General features: G+C 40.0%; 1 protein-coding gene and 1 long non-coding RNA gene across 11 annotated transcripts in view; one reads left to right on the top strand and one right to left on the bottom strand.

Annotated features, from left to right (window-relative positions):
- BLNK (B cell linker) overlaps window positions 1–21,456 on the top strand; it is a 101,870-nt gene that overhangs the window by 41,162 nt on the left and 39,252 nt on the right. For 2 of the 9 annotated variants that reach the window (XM_061349022.1, XM_061349019.1), the window contains exon 1: window positions 13,605–13,906. The exons of the other annotated variants lie outside the window; for them this stretch is intronic. In XM_061349022.1, the coding sequence (XP_061205006.1) occupies window positions 13,860–13,906 (47 nt within the window). In that variant the 5' untranslated portion in view covers window positions 13,605–13,859. Of the gene's footprint in view, window positions 1–13,604; window positions 13,907–21,456 lie in introns of those variants that run through there. 9 annotated transcript variants of the gene reach the window in all.
- LOC133209986 (uncharacterized) lies at window positions 8,569–13,450 on the bottom strand. Of its 2 annotated transcripts, XR_009724822.1 has the most exons (3): window positions 13,247–13,450; window positions 10,099–10,183; window positions 8,569–9,546 (listed from the first exon to the last, which is right to left on the bottom strand). It is a non-coding gene; the product is annotated as an uncharacterized LOC133209986 (long non-coding RNA). The 2 variants fall into 2 exon arrangements; XR_009724821.1 differs by having other exon boundaries at window positions 8,569–10,183.

The raw sequence follows: 21,456 nt of genomic DNA, 5'->3' as shown, positions 1-21,456 counted from the left end.
AACTCAGGGTTACAGATACATTGTCAGAGTTGGAGGGGTTTTTCCATTTTAATGAATATTACACCCACAAACTCCAATAAAATAAAATAATTTTGTCCTTTCTCTCATCTTTTCTTACTGAATATAATCTCACTCTCAAATAGTTAAATACCAATCGATATTATCTGGACATCAAAAAAGAACTGATAGGATATGATGGTATCAGAAGAAATCCCTATTTTTCTTACCAACACCTGTGATGGAAACCAGTTTCCAAGTTGTCTGAGTATCTTCCCTACCCTCCCTATCTCAGTTAGGAAAATACAGAGAAGCACACAGAGTTTGCAGTTTTAGCTGGCTTATGTCTATATATATAATATATAGATCAATACAAGCCTGAACCACCTCCAGAGCCTCCCCCTCTTCTTCAGCCCCAGGATTTTCCACCACGCTCTGTTCTAGAGCCTGTTCAGAACAACTTCTAAACTAGAAAATTTTCAAATGATTCAGTCTTGCCCAGTTTCCTTTCATGGTACCCTACTATGCTTAGGCATCTACAGAATGGCACTTGGGGGTGAGTTAACAGTATAATTATAGAAGTATTTCTTTAATATTGGAAACACTATGCTCATTTTTAGAGATGTTAAGCAAGATAAATCACTGACACTTTTGATAAGTGTAACAAACTAGTGTAAAATAATACTAGATGTCTTTTAACTCTCTTTGAAAAGAAAGAGTAGATCAGCCTCTGAGAAAAAAAGCATATGCTGATCCAGCTGTAGAGAGAGCCAGGTCTTCAATAGCTTCACCTCATTAAGTTTTAGTGAAAGTAGAAATATTTATCTTTAGACCAGCCTAAATGGTAATAGAATATGAGTTGCACAGCATCTCAAGTTGGTACCAAAAAAATCAAAGAAACAAGTCATCTTTTTAAATCACAGACCAGCTGAAGTTTGTACACAAAGCCAGAAGGAGAACCAGAAATGGAAGCTGTAGCCCAAAACCACAAACTGGTTCATCACCATCATTATATATATGGACAGAATCTTCTTTCACCCTGTCAGTTGATGTGCTTTCCTTTTCTTTATTACATGGCCGTACTGAGACCACAGAGAAGAGGTGGTTGTACTTTCAATTCACTGGTCTTTCTTCCCTTTTAGAAAATTATATTTGGTAGTCGGAAAGAGCTGCACCTGGGACTCCAACTCAGAAGAAAATAACTTCTGGCTCATTCAAGCAATGAAGTGTGAAAGACTATTCATTTATAATCTCATCTTAGCAGAATTCCATATGTGCCCCAGCTCAGGTACATACTGGGCACAAAACAGAGCAAATGTCCTGGCTCATTTTGTTCCAAATCTCCAAACTGGAGTCCTCTCAGTTTTTTAAAGGAATACAATATTTAATTTACAGCGTGTTGTCAACACACGTTAATGTTCTCTGCAGGACAGACTTTTCATTCTTCCCACTTTAGACTAGCCTCTGTGAAAATGAGTGAAAAACATAACCTTATTTTACTTTCGTATAAGCATGCAGAACTTCATTCATTAGTTCATACATTTGTGCTGTGATGGCAGATGCAGTATTTCTAAGATAATGAAGGAAAGTATTAACTCTTTCATGCAGACTTTCTTTAATTCAGAAATTATAAGAGAACGGGTAAATGGTCAAGGTAAGATACTCAGCCATGAAAACTGCAGTGCTTAAAAATGGGGTCAGCTAGACAAGGACGGTAGAGAGGCTGAGCTGAAAGAAGTTAAGGGACTGTGGCAGGGAGGCCTGTTGCAGCTGCAAGCCAGACAGTTGGTGCTGTAATAACCAGCCACTTGAAACAGCTTCAGGAGAGGCTCTTCAGCACAGCTGGCCTGGCAAAAGATGAAGTACAGTTGGTAGGAATGCCACAGCATCCCTTTGTGCAACAGAATTCAAGACCCGAAACCCAACAGCCTGTATAGCTACAGGTGACAACCTATAGAATTCATAAATATGGAAAAAAAATGCATTTCAAAGACTTGGCCTAACCAAATGCAGAAATTGCATTAAGTATGCAAATAAATCATAGAATCATAGAATAGTTAGGGTTGGAAAGGACCTTAAGATCATCTAGTTCCAACCACCCACCCACCCATGGGCAGGGACACCTCACACTAGACCAGGTCACCTGAGACTCCTTCCAACCTGGCCTTGAACACTTCCAGGGATGGAGCATTTATCACTGCTTTGGGCAACCCATTCCAGTGCCTCACCACCCTCATAGTAAAGAACTTCTTCCTTATATCTAACCTGAACTTCCCCTGTTTAAGACTGAACCCATTATCCCTTTGCTACTACTACAGTCCCTTATGAAGAGTCCTTCTCTTCATACAGAGGGATGAAAGGACATTCTCCAGAGTAGGGAGGCTGTTCAGTCTCCTGGCCAAATCTGTCTTGGTCAGGGCTGAGACTGCAGCTAAAAATTCTGATGGAACAGTATTGCCTGTTTTAAATAATAGTTTATTTTACTCTTCCACAGCTCATGTCTGACATCCTCCTTCTGTTCCCAACAGTCAAGAGTTCTGAGGGGGAAAAAAAGAGTTTATGTATTTTACAGTTCTTATACTGGTTCTCCTATTTTCCATTGTCTTCCACCCACTGCCACTACATATTTTAGGTACTCTCCAATGATATCCTTGACAGAGCATGAAGTCTCAGTTTCTTCTTCATGATTCTGGCACTTCAGTTTCCCCAGACACCTGCTACCACAGCTCTGTCATTTCTCCTATTTAGTTCCTCACTGCCCAGTTTCATGGCTTATTATTTTACAGAGCTCTCAGAATACAGACAATAACTTAAAAACATTACCATTTCAGTTCATTTGCCTTACGATACATTTCATAAAAGTAATCAGATCCTTTTCTAAATCGATGATCTGGCTGATATAATTAATTACCTTTATCAGTATATATCTTCCTTATCTCATTCTGCTGGCTGAAGCAATAATATTCTGAAGAAATACACAGGAATATAAGGCATACACATGCTCTTGCTTTAAATAAATATTACAGTTCAAGATGACAGACAGGAAAGGACTGTATTGCTTGAAATGTCAGCATGAACTACCACCTATATTCCTTTCGTATCACTGGTACAAACAAAGTTTAAGACATTATTCACAACTAGGTGTTTTCTGACCACATGTGGCCCACAAACAGATTTAAATATAACCTGTAAAAAATTTCAAAGTCAAATATTACCTGTCATTATTTTCTCTTTTTAAAGAAATAGAAATGTGATTCACATGTACAGTCTTACAGGTATCCTCTACTATGTAATATTTTTCCAGGGACTTATTGAAAATTACAGATAAAACCAAAATTTCAACAATTTTGGATTGTAACCAAAAGCAGCACTAAACATGTGTGATACACCTCCATCACCAGGCAGCTCTAAGAAAACACTGCCAAATAAATAGCAAATACAGCTAATTCAGATCACAGACAAGAGTCTTACAGATAATGTCTTTCCAGCAGCACTTCTCTACCATCATCAAAGTGAATATGGTATCATATCCTCTGTTAATCACATTGAATAATGGGAATAAATTCTTCAGGATTAGACATGCAAATGGTCCAGAACCAGCCTAAATAAAAAACAACATATCAGTATATATCTATGCTTACAATGTATCTTGCAGAGTCTACAGGATAGAACACCAGTTTCTGGGAAAGCCCCATTTTCTGTGTAGATTTGAAGTGTTGCTCATTCACAAAAAATACATCAAGAATGTTTTGGAACTCAGCCCTATGGCATAGCTCCAACAGATACCTGAGCATTTATTTTATTTATTCTATACTAAGAGAAAACTTATTCTATACTAAGCTCAAAGTTTTGCTTATTATGGCATTTCATTCTATTCCAATATTATAGAGTATTGGGTGGCTTAAAGTAAAGGAAGCCTGGGTCAGATCAAAGGTCTAATTCATGTGACATTTGTAACATTAGCCTGCATCAGGTGCCTTAAAGAAGATAAAGGCAAGCAAATGGGTGTGAGTGGATGCCTCCATCTGCACACATATGAAGAGTACATCACTTGCCGAGCTGGTAAAACAGTCCAATGCACCACATTTAAATAAATTTGCTCTGTGAACTCTGACTCAGGAAAGGGTTGGTGGTGTCTGTTCCACCAGGAATAAGAATAATAATTAGCAATCTCTAATTTCTTTACAAGCTCACGATGATTTGAGGAGTCTTCTTCATAAAAGGGGAAATTCTCCTGTGAACACAATTATGAAAGTTAACCGACCTCGAGGAAGGCTTAAGCTTGAAAGTAATCAGAACCCCAGGGAGATCTCTGCAACACAGAGAAGGTTTAAGTACCCAAGTCCAAGTCCATCCTGTAGATGTTGGCAAAAATCTACTAGCTTTCAGAAATTAAAATCTCATACGACTACCATCTATGCACATCATTTCTAAACTAACCATCAAAAACTTTCTCTAATCCCAAAAATTTTAGATTGTGATTTCCTCAATGCAATGTACAGCAATTCCTTACAGCAATGTACAATGAAAAGGGATACTTTATAAAGCAGACTGCTATGTACTACTGCAATACAATAAATGTTCAAATTTACATATATGCATTTCTTTACATGTAGATTTCTATCAAATTTTCCTTCTACTTTCACTTCTCCCCTAGTTCCCTCTATATTTTGAATCTGAAGGGATGACAGGAAAAAAGTAGAAATAGTTATTCTGAAACCCAGTGTTTTGATACTAAATGTAGAATTTTTTCAATATAATCTAGGAGTAGAAAGAAGCAGGCTTTTATGATCACAAACTTATGAAGTACCTCTTTTTAATGCTGTATTACAGCAATAAATGCTTTGAAATAGACATATAAAAATAATAATCCACTGCTATATTGTGACAGTCCTATTCATCAGCTACAGTTTTGTTGTCTTCATGCAATTAAAGTTACCAGCTGTGTAAACATATTCTTTGCAACAATTCAACAAACTTGCAGTGTTAACAGAAAAAAATCATGGCCATAGTTACAAATCTGAGTAATTTTTCTCCACAGAAGATAGTATTCCATGAAACTCTTTATCTTTGGTCATAAAATGTTATCTTATTATTTCAAATAGTAGTTTGCTACTTTATTAATGAATAAGATGATAATTTCTCTATTTAGAAAGTCCCCCATCTCCTTGATCACTTCAGTGTCTTTTTTTTCAAGGTGGTATTTCAAATGCACTATACTTGTGGGTGAGAAGGACTTTGGAGATATTTCTGTTCCCAGAAAATAGTGTTAGGCAATTCCAGTTATCCAAGAAACAGAAGAGAGCAGTCTTTAGAAGATGGAAACATATGAAAACAAAAAAGACTACAGACAAAAGCATTTTTCCTGTTCCTAAGTAGGAACAGGAAAATGTTCAGACAGTAATTATTGTGGTCAGTGAAGCAGTGCAGATTACCAAATTGTATCAGAGAAAAGATGCACCAACACATACATACATACATACATACAACTTGGCTGTATGTACTGCATCTTGGCTGTATGTTACAGGCCAGTGCAAGACAGGAAAGAAGGGGTTTAAAAACTATTGAGTTTTCAGCATTTTCCAAGTACTGAAGACATCATGATATGTCTAAACAATTTCAGCACTATATAGAAGTAACCTCATTTCAAAACATCCCTTTCATTTTGAAGTTTGAAAACATCTTTTGTTTGTGTGAGTGTATACACAGTGATTTTATGAGGGACAAAATCATATTTAGACCATTCACTATCAATGTCTAAATTTTGCCTGATGCTCAGTTGGCACATGCAGAAAAGGACACAAAACCCTTCCTCCAAGTCCTCCTCTGCTCCATGCGAGTCTCATTCCCAGTGCCAGGGCTAAATAACCCACTCTGCTAAGCACTCCCGCTAAGGCTCCTTGGGTACTCTCCAGGGTAAATCCACACCCCAAACAGGAGGACAGAGAGAGAAGCAAGTTTGTCCAAGGTTTAATCCAGTTGCAGCAGGAGGCAGGAGAGCAGGGTATACAAGCCCTAGAGAAAAGTCAGAAACAAAGAGAGGCTTTCCAGTCTGCAAAGAAGCCTGTGCCCCTACACCCGCCTGCCATGGTAAGGATCAGAGCTAGATTAAAGCTGGCCAGCTACGAGTTATCTTCGTTCCAGTCACTCCTGATTGATGGAAGGGGCTATTTGCAGACTGAGCATCAGCACCATTCTTCAGATTCACTGTAGCTATTGGCTGGCACCAACACAGGTCATTGCCTACAAGGCAATCTGACCTCAAACACTTTCAGTTTAACATTAAATAATTAATCTGTCTGAAGGAGCAAATTTTGTGTTTCTGTGTGCATGTGGAACAGATTACAGTAAAATCGAAAAGCAGAAGTACAGCTTTTTTACACAATGGGTTTGTCCCCAGGGAAATAAAACACATTTTCTCAGCAGGTGTTAAAATGAATTTGCTCAGAAGCCCCTTCATGAGAAAATCCTATTAAATTCACTGCTTTCACATCTTTGCTTACCACACAGTACATGCCTACACATACAGCCTGTTTCCTCCAGTAAGACTACAGACAAACCTAAACCCCTAACAATTGAATTGAATTTTCAAATGCATCTCCTACTACTAGTGCTATATGAAAAACTTTTAACATGCCATTTAGTGTCCAAAGTGATAACAGATTAAGGCTTTAAGATTTCTAGGGCAGTTGCTAGGAAACTTCCAAAATTAATACTGTGGCACTGAACCATTTTACTCACAGTGAGGAGACTAAAACTGAAAATTAGTATTATTTAAAAGTACTTAGGACAGAGAAGTACCTCCCTCTCATCTGCTAAGATACAAGTAAATGCCCACGTGTAATTTTTCCTGTAAAAGTAGTGTTTTCTAGTTTAAAACAGCTTCTATGCATCCTGAAATTGAAAAAATCCATTTAAATAGACTAGTTAATGAGTCTGAGAGCAACGCTTGGAAAAAACAGAGATGTGATATTTTAAACATGAAGCAGCAGTGTTCCCCCTTTTTATAGCCATTCGTAAGTAGTAAATACAGATAATGTCTTGACACATCATGTTCCATAACCTCATGGTTTCTGAATAGCAGCCATGGAACGCTGAATGGTAAGTTAAGTAGGCAGTGTTATCAGCCAAAATAGAAATCAAGGGGAAACAAAACTATGTCTAAATTGGCATAGTTTTAAACAATAGCTTGAGTGCTCTTTTGGCCTGGTACCCAGTCCTGCAAATTTGCATTCAGACCCATATGATCAAGCACAGAATCCTCCCAAGCAGCATGTGACAGTCTACTGCTAACTCTCCATTTCCCCTCTGCTCTTCATCTGCACAGCATATTGCTGGTATGTCTTCCTACAGACATTCCGAAAGCAGAAGAGATCAAATACATACAGAATACTTTAAAATAGCAGGCTTTAGGACAAGTTCAAGTCCCCAACATGGTTACAGTTAGCAGTTCTGATTCAGGTGGTATGAATTTGGGCTGTTTTCCAATTCAGATGTAGGTGGTATCCATTTGGGCTATTTTCACTGTATTTCCATAGCCTCAAAAAACAGACCTGTAGCAATCATTTACTGACTTTCATGTAAACACAGACTGATCAAGCCAAATTCCTGTTACTGACCAACCACATTTATATTCACATTACACTGCTTCCATGGTTGGAGTTCTCACCTTTAGTGCTATCCCAGTAGTATCATGAAGTCAAGAGCTCAAGCAGTAGACACAAATTTTAAATAGAAATCCTTTAAATAGAGAAGAAATACTCTTAGAAGCAATTATCAGAGGCTGAGAGAGATTTAAGACAGCATGTAGATATAGGCAGGGAAAAGGACCTCTGATCGAGATGAAATACAAGACCTCAAGACCTCAAATAAAATCAGGTATTTTGAAGTGAATTTTCAATCGTTTTGCATATTGCTCAGGAAAGCCTACATTGCTGCCCTATTTTCTTCAAGGAAAAGCCAAGCAAAAGCTCACAAAGCTGTCTCGTAGAGTAAAACCTGCAACATCCTGTGGTTCCCCACACTCCACAGAAGTGGGGAAGTCAAAATGAAAAAATACGCTAACCACTTGGCAAGGGAGGTTGTACATAAAATCCACTTGAAGAATTCTTTCCTATGCAGAACAGTTGCATCCTTGACTTCTGAGTAGCTCTAAGAAAAACTTTTGGCACAATCCTCTCTATTAACACTGGAGACAAAATTTTGCTAATTGAGAAGGGGTTAAGAAATGGGTTTTCTAGCATGACTGAGAGAAAAAGTAAGTCTTATTGAAACCTCATTATCAAACCAATTGCTTACTTCAAACCATGTTTCTCAGCTGTTTTATATACATTGAGTGCACTAGACTGAATCTATGAGCATTAATGTATTCTGTAAAAAACAGCTTCTTGAAATAGTCATGCATAGTTCAGTGAGATCACGTGATGCAGCACTGTCTCCTCAAAGCATTAAAAATAAATAAACATTAAAAAGATTTCGTGTAAATTGATATTTTAAACTAAACTATTGCAGAAATCTGCAAAAGTTCTTTTATTCACCTTCTCATTGTTAAATTTTTATGCCACACGATACAGTTTACAAATATCTGCTTTTTATTTCAATTATGTGAAATCCTAGAAGTTCAGAAAGGGCAACTGAGAGCCAAGGCTGTACCTGTGCACTCGGCTTGGACTTTTCACACTCATTCCTCCAGCTTGGTTTCCCATCTGTCCTGTGTGCCACAGCTCCTGCCTGGAACACATTCCTAGAGTTTCTTGTCATGCAGAAGAAACTATGGGCAAATGCGGTTGTATCAGTGACCCTTGCCCTGCTCTGCAGTCAGGATGTGGCTTTGGCTGCCAAACCAGATCAGGAACTCCAAAAGAGTTTTTAAACAGGCCCTTAGGTTCCCTAGACTTAACATAGTCACAATCTGTAATCCAAATTAAGACAATGGCATTAACAGTCTCCATAAAAAGGTGTTAGCATCAAATCTTATTAATTTAAAATAAAGACACATACAGCTGATATCTGATATAATATTAACATTGTAATATGAGTATTAGTAGCTTGAGCAGGAATCCCTGACAAACCTAAAATCATCATACAAGCCATGTACTGGAAGCTATTAAACTAGAGAGCATTAATTTTAGTGGAAATCACAAAAAGAAGTCATAAAAAGTGTCGAGGGAGAAACCTTCAGCCAGGAGAAACCACCAGCCATGTCAGTGATAGCAATAAAACTTTGGATTTTGCCTAAAGATTTCTCTACAACAATTTGCTCTGTATCAAGATGCATGTTCTGATCTAGGTACAACACTTACCAATGACCAAAATGTTTCAGACAAGCTTGTTTCTGTGCTACAGGAGTTTTTGGTCTACTTAGAGATGGAAAGTCAAGCTATAAATTATCTTAACAACAGGGTACAGAAAACTGGAGCCCTGAATAAACAGGAAATATCTGGGAATTGACAGCAAATTTTGACCAAATGAAGGTAGAATACTCAGAATCTCAGACAGAGCTTGTTCCACAGAGTTTTGCTTTGACCATGCCTCGATGACATCACAGCTCTTAAATAGAAAACGGAACATGCCACCGGAGTGAGGCAGCATGTACAAGGAATGATCCGGTGGGAAGTGAACAGCAGAAAATAGCAGAGGGGATAAAAAATAATTTTAGTTTCTGAACATACAACATTAAAAAGTTGCTTTTAAAAATCTTTTTTATTTATGAGAATAAATAGAGAATTACACAGTCATACTGGTTGAGGATCAGAGAGACAAACCCAGACTAAGCCACAACATTTGTGGTGATGAGGAAATAATGTTGCAACAGTCAGTGAGTGGCATTTAGGAAATCTGTCCAAGCATTTAGAAGGCCTTTCCAAAATTTCAATGACATTTTGAGCATCAAAAAGAAAAATAAGAAAGCATGCATGTTCTGGTAACCATCCTGCCGAGGGAATTTACTGGCAAATCCTGTATTACCTGTGTAAGGTAATGGTAGCAGGAATTTATTTTTTATCTCTTGTAGCCATATACAGGAAAACAAACTTAGAGGCTATCACAAAACCAGCAGAGTCTGTGTGAATGTGGTTCTTAAAACATTAGATAAGAAAACACCAGTTAGGTAAAGGGCTTGAATGATGATGCTCCAGAAGACCATGCAGAGTGGTCTTCAAAGTGATCTTCCCAGGTGGGAACACATCTGCAAAAGAACCTTATTTAAGACATCAAGAGGTATTCTCCCAGGACACCATCATGCCCCACACTCCTGGGATGTGTCCCTCAGGCTGGTTCAGGCTGCCAGGCCATGTCTCAGTAGGCAGCAGCATTTGCCAGACAGTGACCATTGTGTCTCACACTGGTCCCATTGGCCCCAGATGTGCCAGGGACCATGGAGGTCGCACAGGCATTCCTCAAAACATGGTCCTCTACCAAGACCAGCACCCGTGGCTGGGGAGGAGGGTTTTGCGTTAACCATCACTATTGTCAAGATGTCACCCACACGGTAAAACAAATCCCAGTTCCTCTTTGGCATTCTCCAAACAAACATATTAGGTCAAAGAGGGACAGTTACTGAGGCAACAATTACAAAAATAGCATGACATTATGTTTGCTGCGTGGCTCAAACCTGCCACTGCCTCCAGGCTCCCAGGGTTCCTGAAAAGGAAGGCAGGGTATTTCCTCAAGAGGGAATTAGTAAGACCTTACCTCAGAGGATCTACAGAGGCATCGTTTTTGGGTGGTGAGTAACGCTGGAGGGATGGAGGAACTGCTGCCACTCACCTGTCCCATCCCTGGTGCAGGTCTTCAGGGCCCTTCTTGCCAGCTGCATGTGGTGGTTTGTTCCTCTCAGTATGGACTATACAAAAACCACAGGCAGGACCAGAAGTTTGGACTCTGAAACCACCATCTGGGCAAAAGAAGAGGCAGAGGGTTGTGTGGAGGGGCTTGGAGATGTTCTTTTTATGTAAGGTTTTTCTCTAGTGGCTTTCCAACCTTGTTGATCCAAGTTTTCTCAACACTATGGCAGATGGTCAGATAGACTGATTTGGTGGCAGACCAGAAAGAGCTAAGCAGGCTGTAGTAAAGTTCTAGTGAGGCTACACTCAGATGCAAATGTAATTTGTACCAGAGTAATTTTCTGGTAAGGCTACACTTAGATCCAGATTAGATGCAGATGTTTTTGATGCATGTACACATTTTAAATGGGGAAAAAGAGGAATTTCACTGTAACTTGATAGGCTTTGTTTGGCATTTGGGGGACAATGGCTTCCTTCTCTTAATTTCAGCACTTTGCCTGCACTTGACTCTCCACTGGTTTCCTAGGAACATTATATTCCAAGGCAGCAACAAGAAATTACTCTCTCAGATGCCTTGGATTTAAGATAACTGTGGGACACTGGATCCTGTATATGCTCTTTGGGGGTAAAGGGCCTAATTTATTCTTAGCCCATGTTCTGAGTGAGTAAAGAGAGACTATCTAGGCCACATCCCCTGCTACTAGTAACCTCTGCTAATTCTAGGCCAGGACTACTTTGTCCTCAAGAAAAACCCCCATCAGTGTGTCTTGCTACATGTGCATATAAAGGAAGGCAAGATATGCCAGGGCTGTGAGGACAAGCATTTACCTCCTTTACCTGTACTGCTTTCCAGACAAGTAAAAACAAGCCCTGATGGAGCAGTAGGATAGGGGTTGGTGGGATAGGGGTTCTACAAACTGTTTATAGATATTAAAGCAAAGCAGGACTGTGCACTGGGCCATGTGTGTGCATGGCAGAAGCAAGCAGGCTAAAGTATAACCAGTGGACAGGCCCCACAGCAGGTGCCACAAATTCTCATGAGCAATTTTTAAGCAATGGAGACTTTCTTAGGAGTAATTTCTTGGCAGCAGTACCAGTCTAAGCAGTCACACATCCTATTCCTCCCACCCCATGCTGCACCCTAACAAACATCTATGCACTGAATCAAATCAAGCCCCGAGCACACAGGACTTAGGGACTGCACTGAGCATGAGGCACCAGCAGCAGCCCCTTCCTGGGAGCAGCGAGGTGACAGCACTACAAAGACAGGAGTGAAAGCCCTCCCCACTGGGCACTGCAGAGCATTAAAACTAAACCTGTAAACTGCTGGGTCAGGAAGAAATCAGGCAAAACCAGCACAGCAGTGCAAATGACAGGCTGCCTCCAATGATCTCAAAGGGAAGCCGTCTGGAATTTCTGCAACAGTCAGTGAGGAGGTTACTGTGTAAGAGAAATCACTGCCTGAGCCCTCTGAGCAAATCTCATATTCTGATACATGTTTTAGATATAGCAGAAAGACTATACAAGCAAAATTACATTATTCCTTAAAGGCCACAGACTTCATGAGATACCCCAAAAAGGGCAATTTTTTCACTATGGGATTTCCCTAGAGAAATACTGTATGTAGATATCGAGTGACTTCCATACTGAACGCTCAGAGACCAAAAATGTCAGCCGTGCCAAGGTCAGAGCAATACTATTATCAGACACAACTTGTGGCAGGCTGTTTCCTCATAACCATCTGCACTAACCAGGAAAGTTTGGTTTACTGCTAGATTTTCACAAGAAAAAGAAAAAAGTCAGTACAATCTTGGGAGGAGGCACATGCATGTGAAAATCTAACCTAAGTGGCAATGAGAATCTCCCTAAGAAGTAACTTTGGGTGTGCTGAAAACACACTGTGCTTATCAGAACATACTAACATGACACAGATGTACATTCTTAAATAAAACAATAGGTTTCCTGCCTAGAGCACTCTGGCTTATAAACTAAGCTACCGACAGGCCAAAGATACAGAAGGAAAGTAACAAGACTCATCAACTAAAGGTGCAGAATCCAAATTAATCAGCACTTCAGGATAAAGACTAAACATTAATACCTGCTTACATTGCCCCTGAAAATCAACCAGTTGCCTATAAAGCTCATGATTTAAAAAGGAAAAAAATATGGCTGAGCCCAAGATTAAGCAAAAAAATCCCAAACCTCTGAGATACCAGAGCCATAGAACACAGATCAGCTGTCTGTATTTTGGGTGAGAACAGCCTGGTCCAGTGGTCTTGGAGGATCATCATTTGCTCCTGCCTTAGTTTAAAGATTTAAAGTTTAGAGGTTTAAAAGTTTAAAGGTGAGGAAAGTTTTTTCCTCTTACAGCTATATCCGAAAGATGGGGGTAATAGGATGGTTTTGTCTAGCTTTGCTAGAGAGCCTCTGGGAAGGGAGAAGTTCCCACGGCAGCATGTTCCTACCTGTCGCACATCTTCACCAGGAAGCGCAGAGTAGGAGAGGGAAGCCTGCATTGTCCCCCGCAGCCTGCAAAGTCACCTGGGGCTGGAGGCGCGGCTAGGAGGGGGTTAGCCGGCCCTGCCCCAGCCCGCTGAAGCTGAGCTAAACGCAACCAGCTGCACACCGGGGCAGCCGAGCAGCCGGCACACCTTTCCCTGAGGCAGAGGCAGTGCCCTCCCTAGGGCACTTCAGCAGGTCTAGAGGGAGGAGCAGAGTACAGGGGCCTTTCCTATTTCTGAAGACTCCACATTGGCTGCCGGTACCGCAGCCACCTGTGCGCGCCGCCGGACAAGGGGGCGGGCGTTGGGGCCGGGAGGGGCTGGCCTGAGCTCCCCGAGCACCGGATCCCTCCTCTATCAGTGCCTGCGGGTAGGACGGGGAGAGGTTTCGGCAGCCCGGTACGACGGCGGCCGCGACTTAACCCAGCCGAGGCAGTAATCGGACAAGTTTCCGCCGCGCCCGAGCACGGCGGTAGGAGGGAGCCCAGTCGAGCCCGACAGAGGGGGCGGCCGCGCCGGCAGGTGCCGGGTTGGGGCGATACAGCGTGTCCCGGCGAGTGCCGGAGCAGCGCGGAGCATGGACAAGCTCAACAAGCTGACTGTGCCGGCCGGGGAAAAGCTCAGGTAGGGTCCGGTCAACCTTGGTCTCTTCCATGAGTAGCGAGCGGGGGCTTGGAGCTGGGCGGGGGGCCTGGGGTGTGACGGGGAACCTCGTTCTGCACCGGGATAGGGAGGCTCAGAGGCACGAGGAAGTTGTTAGAAGTCTTAGAGTAAAACGGAGTTACTTCTGGTCTCTAGGTTGGTATAGGGAAGCGTGGAAGGTAAATACAGGTCTGGAGCCATTAATCGGATGCGGCTTTCAAAGCAAACTGTGTCTGCTTCATCTGCAGGGAAAAGGTGAATATTTTTAAAGTGTCTGTCTTCAAAGCTATGAGAAGACAGTCTTTGGCTGACTAAGATGTATGAGCCTCATGCAAATTAGAAAAATTTAATTAATTGCTTGATGGTTTAATCAGAGTGGCCTGTGAAGATGGATTTTGCAGTTAAGTTGCATAATATTTTCTAATCTTCGAAAGAACTGGTATAATAGAGGGAACTGGAAAACGGGAAATGTTCCTAAGTGACGGAGAACAATGTTAAATACAGGGTTTGAGAGGAAAAAAACAGAAGCTGACCATTACTGAAGTATTTTTAGTGTGACTTGATTGGTGTGCTGGTGGAGTTGGCACCTCAAGGCTCTTTCATCGTGATTTTTTTTTCTGAATAGTTAAAATAAGCCCTGTTTCAGACTGAAGCAGCATCCAAACTTCTTCCACTGGAAAATAAGAATGAAATACAGAAGAAAAAAATTTCCTAAAAAACCCTCATACTTAAGTACTTGATACAAATTTATAAGCCATTCTCAAGTCTCCTCTCCCCAGAAGCCTTAATGCAAATCAGAATAATCCCTTGTAAAGCTAATTCTGATGGAATGGCATTTTGTTATATCTACTCTTTCCAGTTTGTTGAAATACTGGCAGGGAATTGGGGGATACCTGAAGAGCAGCAATAACCCTCATATCATATTCCTTAGCCAGGCACACATAATAAAACCCTAGCAGACTGCAACCTACAGCCCATAGAAGAACTCTGTGGAAGGCTCAATGGACAGGGGGAAGAACACAGCAAATTTCTTCACTGTCTGCAATTTACCACCTTAAAATAGTCTAAAAATATCTAAAAATAGTGTTCAGAGCTGGTCTGAACTGTCTATCTCAAGATAATAAGCTGAGTGATACGGTGGCAAGCTTGTACACAGTTACTGGTGCATAAAGAAATAAAACACTTTCTGCTGCGATAAAATTGTAGCTGCATCTTTTGTGCCTTTGCAAATTATTAAAGCAGGATTACTTTCAAGTATACAGAAGATGATCTACATGTGAAGGTTATAATAGTACAAAACTTGCAAACTGATTCAGAAGCCCTAAACCAGAAAGGCAGCCATCACACCCCTGCTGCATCTTTACATTGGCTGACACTCTTCATCTTGTCTGAGGTTTTAATATTGTTGTAAAACGAGGAAGAGGAAGAGGTAGCTCTGCTTTTTTGTATTACCTTGAAGTATTAAAAGGTACTTTTTCTCTCTTTCTCAAGGCCAATTCACTCTAGTTGTGCAAGGAACATATGAGCGCGCGTTTCTTAAGTGTGACTGTTCTCACTACACATGATGGAAATGCATGTATGCTTCTATTTGAGCACATCGAAACACCTCCTTAGACAGAAACCTGGGTGTTTGGCTACACAGTCTTATTACACCATCAGGCTTTAAGAAACTTAAGACAGAACTGTCTGTGAGTACATATTCATAGCATACATTTAGGAGAGATGTGCAAATTTAGGAAGAAACCAGCATAACATGGTGGCAGCCTTTTCTTCTTTGAAACAGCTGAATACCTCCTTGTGCTACATGACTTGTTGACAGTGCAGTTGACTTCCTAATATAGCCTCTTGTCTGCATGGAAGATACATAGATGGTTCAGAGTTTGTCCTGAATGTTACGCGAACGAAATGGCTGCATTAGAAACCTACCTTCCTCTATATGCTCAGATGCAATGCCAAGAAATATTCCTACCAAGTATGGTTTCAATTGGTGTAATTATAGTTCACTTTTTTCTAAAGACAGCTTTCTTAAAAATTCCGCTTTATAGCAGCAAAAAATTAAAGTAGCACTGCTCGAGTCAGCATCTGAGCGCAGAGCTTTTGATTTTTTTAACTATAGACCTGAAAAGCTAGATATTATGTGGTTTTGCTACGCTCATCTGTTCTCCATGGTTATATTTGAGCCTACCAGATCTAGCTTTTTGTTGCATTATCAAGTCTTATGTCAGATCTGAATTCTTAACATATTCTGTTTGTTTGTTATTGCAACAATAACAACTGTTCAGTGTTTCTATGCACCCCTTTAGCTACCATGTTGTGGTATGGATGTTTACTGCAGTTAAGTCACTCAATTAACTTTAACATCAGTTAGATAGGAATGTTGGAACTTCTTGGAATTCTAGTATTATTTTTATATAGTGTTTGTTATAAGGCATGCACAGTATTATAGAAGTTTTCCTCAGAGTACATTGTGTGTTCTAATTGCTTCCATACAGTCAGGAAAAAATGAATTCCAAAGGTTGTTTATTTATCATAAGAAATTGATTTGTGATGCATGCAAGTAATTCTGTATTTTGAATGGTTTTCTAAAGTGTGGAGTGAATACATGAGCAATAGCCATGCTGCCATGGCAGGCTCTCATGTGCCTTGATTTCAGCAGAAACAGGAAGTTAGCAACTCAAAAGAATCAGCATTAAACGTTTGCAGTTCAGCTTCTTGGACTATGAGCCTATAATTCTTTGTCTTTAAATAATTTCTAGCTACTATATACTATTATGTTACAGCATCTCATTTCAAACGCATCATTACCATCACCACTACTGTGATGGGCAAACCATGGCATGAAGCAGAAGTCTACCACACATTTTCACTTGCCCAAGGTCATGCAGCCAACGACTTCCACATTGCAAAGACTTGCTGAAGAGGACAGTTTCATGTTCATTTCAGATGGCTTCATTAATTTGCCGTAGTTCTTCCTTCTCTCTCCCTTCACCCCAAAAATAACCCAGACCCTTAAAATCACTATTTCCAACCTTAACTCCCAAATAAAAAGCAAGTGGGAAAAAAAGCAACTGACTTTTTTTGCTCAGGTTGGACAAGTGTGACAGTTAATTTGCAATATTTTGTTTTAACATCCCTTGCTAAATAGGAGGATTAAGTCCTAATTCTATTAAAATCAAGAGGAGTTTCTTTAAGGCCTGAATACCTGTTAGTTGTCCATCAAATCTGAAGATAGTTACGGTCTTCACTAATTTTCTACTGACAGAGGGCTTGACTATAACTGCTAGGTCTTTACCAGATTTTCTGGTACCATTTCCTCTTGAAAGTGTATTAGCAGAAAATGAATTCGTTTGGGAATCAGATTATATTTAACTGTAAATTGACATCTTCTATGTGCAGGACATTTTAGCATAGTGAATGTTTAATTTAGAGAAAATGAATGGGGAATAACTGAGCATTAGTCTTCCACTGCGAGAAAATTTACAGTATTATATTAGTATTACAGTAGTTTTACTAACCCCTATTAATAGTTAATTGTAGCAAGCAAACACAGAAACTGAATCTTTTTTCAAATCAGATTTTAACATCATTTATTGTATCAAGGGACTTGAACAAGACAAAAATAAACTCAAGCAGGAAAGAAACTGGAGTTTCAAAGTAAGCTAGAGAATGCTCCCTATGACTGGGCACCTGGGCACCAAAGTCCACATACAGCTTTAACATCTTTTCCCCTTTTTAGTTACATAGACTTCAGAGGATAGGCTGATCAAATGCCCAGTTACTTAAACACTGCTCAGTAGCCTAAAGACCCACATGAGAACTATTCCATGTACAAGATTTTTCCAGACCAACCCCTTGTAGTTGCTATCTCTTCTTCACAAGTCATGGCTCTCTTAATTCTGCTCTTCTACCTGCTCTGTTCTCTTTCTAGCAAAAGTCTAATCTGCCTCCAGAACGTAACAGCCATGAGGTTCTTCTGGGATATGACCCACCGCTACCTCCAGCAGCCTTCTGTCTCAGTTTCCAGTTTCTCCTGTCAACTTTCCACTGTGCAGTAACTCTTTGTCAACAGCAGCTTTTGTGGCTACATTTTAGCCCAACAAAACGTAGACTGAATGTAAGGTCACATGAAATCGGTGCCAATGGCATGCAGTCTTTAAAGCTGGCTTCCACAGGCATGGAGGGAAAGGAGGCCACCAGTTATGTTTGCCCATGCTAGTGAGTAAAAATGAAAGTTCTTTCTGTAGGATTCTTAGGTCTAGTTTGTCATTAAAAGCATGGGATTTTGATTAAATGATAAAGCTGTATAATCTCTATTTCCTCTAGCTTTCTGTCAGCTTAAACTGTTTATTAATCTCTCTCACCTCTGGACTTTGGAATGGAATGAGTTACGAAATGCAAACTTCCCCAAATACCACTGTAAAACCCCCTTTCACCCCCAGTATGACTTCTCTAGCCATCTCCTGTTGTTTCTCTCTGACCTTGCTTCAGCATAGCATAGCCCCCACCCTGTGTTCTCCTTTTTCCCTTTCTCTCTGCAGAAGCATTTCATTCTAACAATCCTTTTAAAGTTTCTTTCTTTTTCTTGCTTATCCTTCTTTCAGCTATGTCATCCTGCCTCAACCAGTGTCCAAGCTGCCCTAGGAAAAAAAAAAAGGGAAGAAAAAAAAAAACCCAACATAAACGCACTAACATTCTTTTGGGTTTTGTTGGCTTTTTTAACCTAAAATGCCAATGCTGGCTATAGAAAAATGTGTTTAAGTGCGACTGTGATCTATGTTTTAAATGAAAATAATGGCAATGTAGACAAAATACTGAAGTCTAATATTGAAAGTGTGGTGAAAATCCCTGGTTCAATCTCTGAGTGTCAGTAGTATTAAGAGTATAATGTGATCAAAGATAAGCTACACCTATGCAGTACCTACAGTTTCATTCTACTTGTGCTGTAAACTTGTTCAGTCACTGGCATAGTTTATTCCACCAGCCCTTATATGCATACTCTTCCAAACAAAATTAGGTCTTCTAATGACATTGTAGCTTTGTCAAAATAACTGTCTACAGTAGGAACATTTCCAACTATGACATCATTTTAATGACATCATTTTAGCCCTGTGACCGTCACTTTTACAGCAAAGGATAGTAATATAGAGTGGATCTAATGACCTGCCTCTTTTTTTTTGTTTGTTTTTTTAATTAAGTGAAATAATAAATGATCAATAGCCAAGCAGATAAACCAATAAATTAATATTCTTGGGCATGGAAGACATAAAATATTCCAGCAAACTGGACATAACCTTTTTTCACCATTAGTTTAAAACTATACCCCATACAGCTGTGCAGAGTGCTAGATACTAAATCATAATATGACATTGCAGATATCCAGTGATACGTTGATACCAGAACAAAATAGGTTTGTATTTTACAGAATCAGTTAAAACCTGCACACATACTGCACACTACTTTATAATGTGATAGATGCTTTTCTTTTGGAAGGCAAATACAGAATCACAGAACCATAGAATAGTTAGGGTTGGAAAGGACTTTAAGATCATCTAGTTTCAAACCCCCTGCCATGGGCAGGGACACCTCACACTAAACCATATCACCCAAGGCTTCTTCCAAGCTGGCCTTGAACACTGCCAGGGATGGAGCATTTATAACTTCCTTGGGCAGCCCATTCCAGAGCCTCACCACCCTCACGGTAAAGAATTTCTTCCTTATATCCAGTCTAAACTTCCTCTGTGTAAGTTTTAACCTGTTAACCCTTGTCCTGTCGCTACAGTCCCTAATGATGAGTCCCTCCCCAGCATCCCTATAGCCCCCCTTCAGATACTGGAAGGCTGTTATGAGGTCTCCACGCAGCCTTCTCTTCTCCAGGCTGAACAGCCCCAGCTTTCTCAGCCTGTCTTCATATGGAAGGTACTGCAGTCCCCTCATCATCCTCATGGCCCTCCTCTGGACTTGTACCAACAGATCCATGTCCTTTTTATGTTGAGGACACCAGAACTGCACACAATACTCCAGGTGAGGTCTCACAAGAGCAGAGTAGAGGGGCAGGATCACCTCCTTCAGCCTGCTGGTCACACTCCTTTTGATGCACCCCAGGATACAGTTGGCTTTCTGGGCTGCAAGTGCATGCTGCCAGCTCATGTTCATTTCATGTTCATGTTCAAGAACCAGCACCCCCAAGTCCTTCTCCACAGGGCTGCTCTGAATCTCTTCTTTGCCCAACCTGTAGCTGTGCCTGACAATCATAAAATGTTGCAAAAAAGCCCTTCACACTGTTATGGCTTTTGTTAGCTGTAACAGTGTTGGAAGGCAAAATTACATTATCGAGAGGGAGTAAAAAGTGTTCCCGCATTGGCAGAAATTGCAATAAATACCTCTTTACTTGAAAATAAGGATTGTTTTTAGTGGCTTACTGTGGAGAATCGCTCTGTTATTTGATTATCTCTCTGAGCTGTCTGATAGTCTTTGGAAGCAAAGCTTATGTAAGTCAACAGTTGAAAAAAGTTAACCAAGAGTAATGTAATCAAGTTTTAGTTCTGCTTTTGGTGAATTTAGTTTTGGTAAACTGTTTATCCTGATCAAAAATCCTGATTAACCATCTTCACATTCATAACAGGCCATACAAGATAAAACTGGAACATTTTAAAATGTCCTAAGAATTCCATTGGTTTTGCTTTTTTTTTCTTAAATGATGAGTGAAATCTGAAGTTTCAACTCTGCCAGCAGTTGCAGCATTGTGACCAAACCTAGAGGAAAATATAAGATGTCAATTATCTGCAGAACAGGTAATTGAAAACTGAAAAAATGACAGCTTTAGAGTTTAGATCATTTTTACTTACCATTCACAATGTAACTGAACATTTTGACATTTAAAAATTTTGAATGTTTCCTTTTAGTTTGTTGGACCAGTGTAGTTCAGGATTCAACTGTGCTTCTCCATTGTACCACATTGCTGTATGTACTGCAGTAAGGAAAATCTGTGACCTGTTCTCTTTGATGTATTTAATGGAAATGCATCTTCAGATGGCTAAATCGCCTATTGCAGATGATTTATATATCCCTGATCATTAGAAAAGAAAGAACACATCTGCTGATATTTTTTTCCTCATGTTTTATGTGGTTTTAAAAATGATTGCTGCATCAGAGGACTGAGTTTAGTTTATATAATATCTTCTATAGCCTAAGTACACTAAAGCATGTTACATGATAGATAAGCAAGTATTTCTTTTAAAAAGCAAATATGACTGGTTTTATGTGCTCAGCAGTCAAAAGAATTGGAAAACTGATGGAAAATGGTGGCTGAAAGTGATAGTATTTTCTCATTTCGCTGTAGGGAGCCATCTTAGTTTTTTGGTAGACTGTAAAAGGACTTTACATACTGTGTAAAGAAGTCTGGATCATGACAGCTATAGCGAACGACTTGAGGGGTAAAAAGCTTGGAAATTCTCTTAGAATATTTATCCTAATCTGTTGGTATATATGTTTTGGACAAGTTAATTTTCCAGATGTAAGCAGAGCAGATGTGC

The sequence above is a fragment of the Neopsephotus bourkii genome, unplaced genomic scaffold (genome assembly GCF_033783945.1).
Source record: "Neopsephotus bourkii isolate Nb327-2 ecotype Australia unplaced genomic scaffold, CSIRO-AGI_Nbou_v1 NB_379, whole genome shotgun sequence".
Classification (NCBI taxonomy): Eukaryota; Metazoa; Chordata; class Aves; order Psittaciformes; family Psittacidae; genus Neopsephotus; species Neopsephotus bourkii.
The sequence above is the reverse complement of the archived record's forward strand: the minus strand, read 5'-3'. Positions and strand labels throughout refer to the sequence as shown.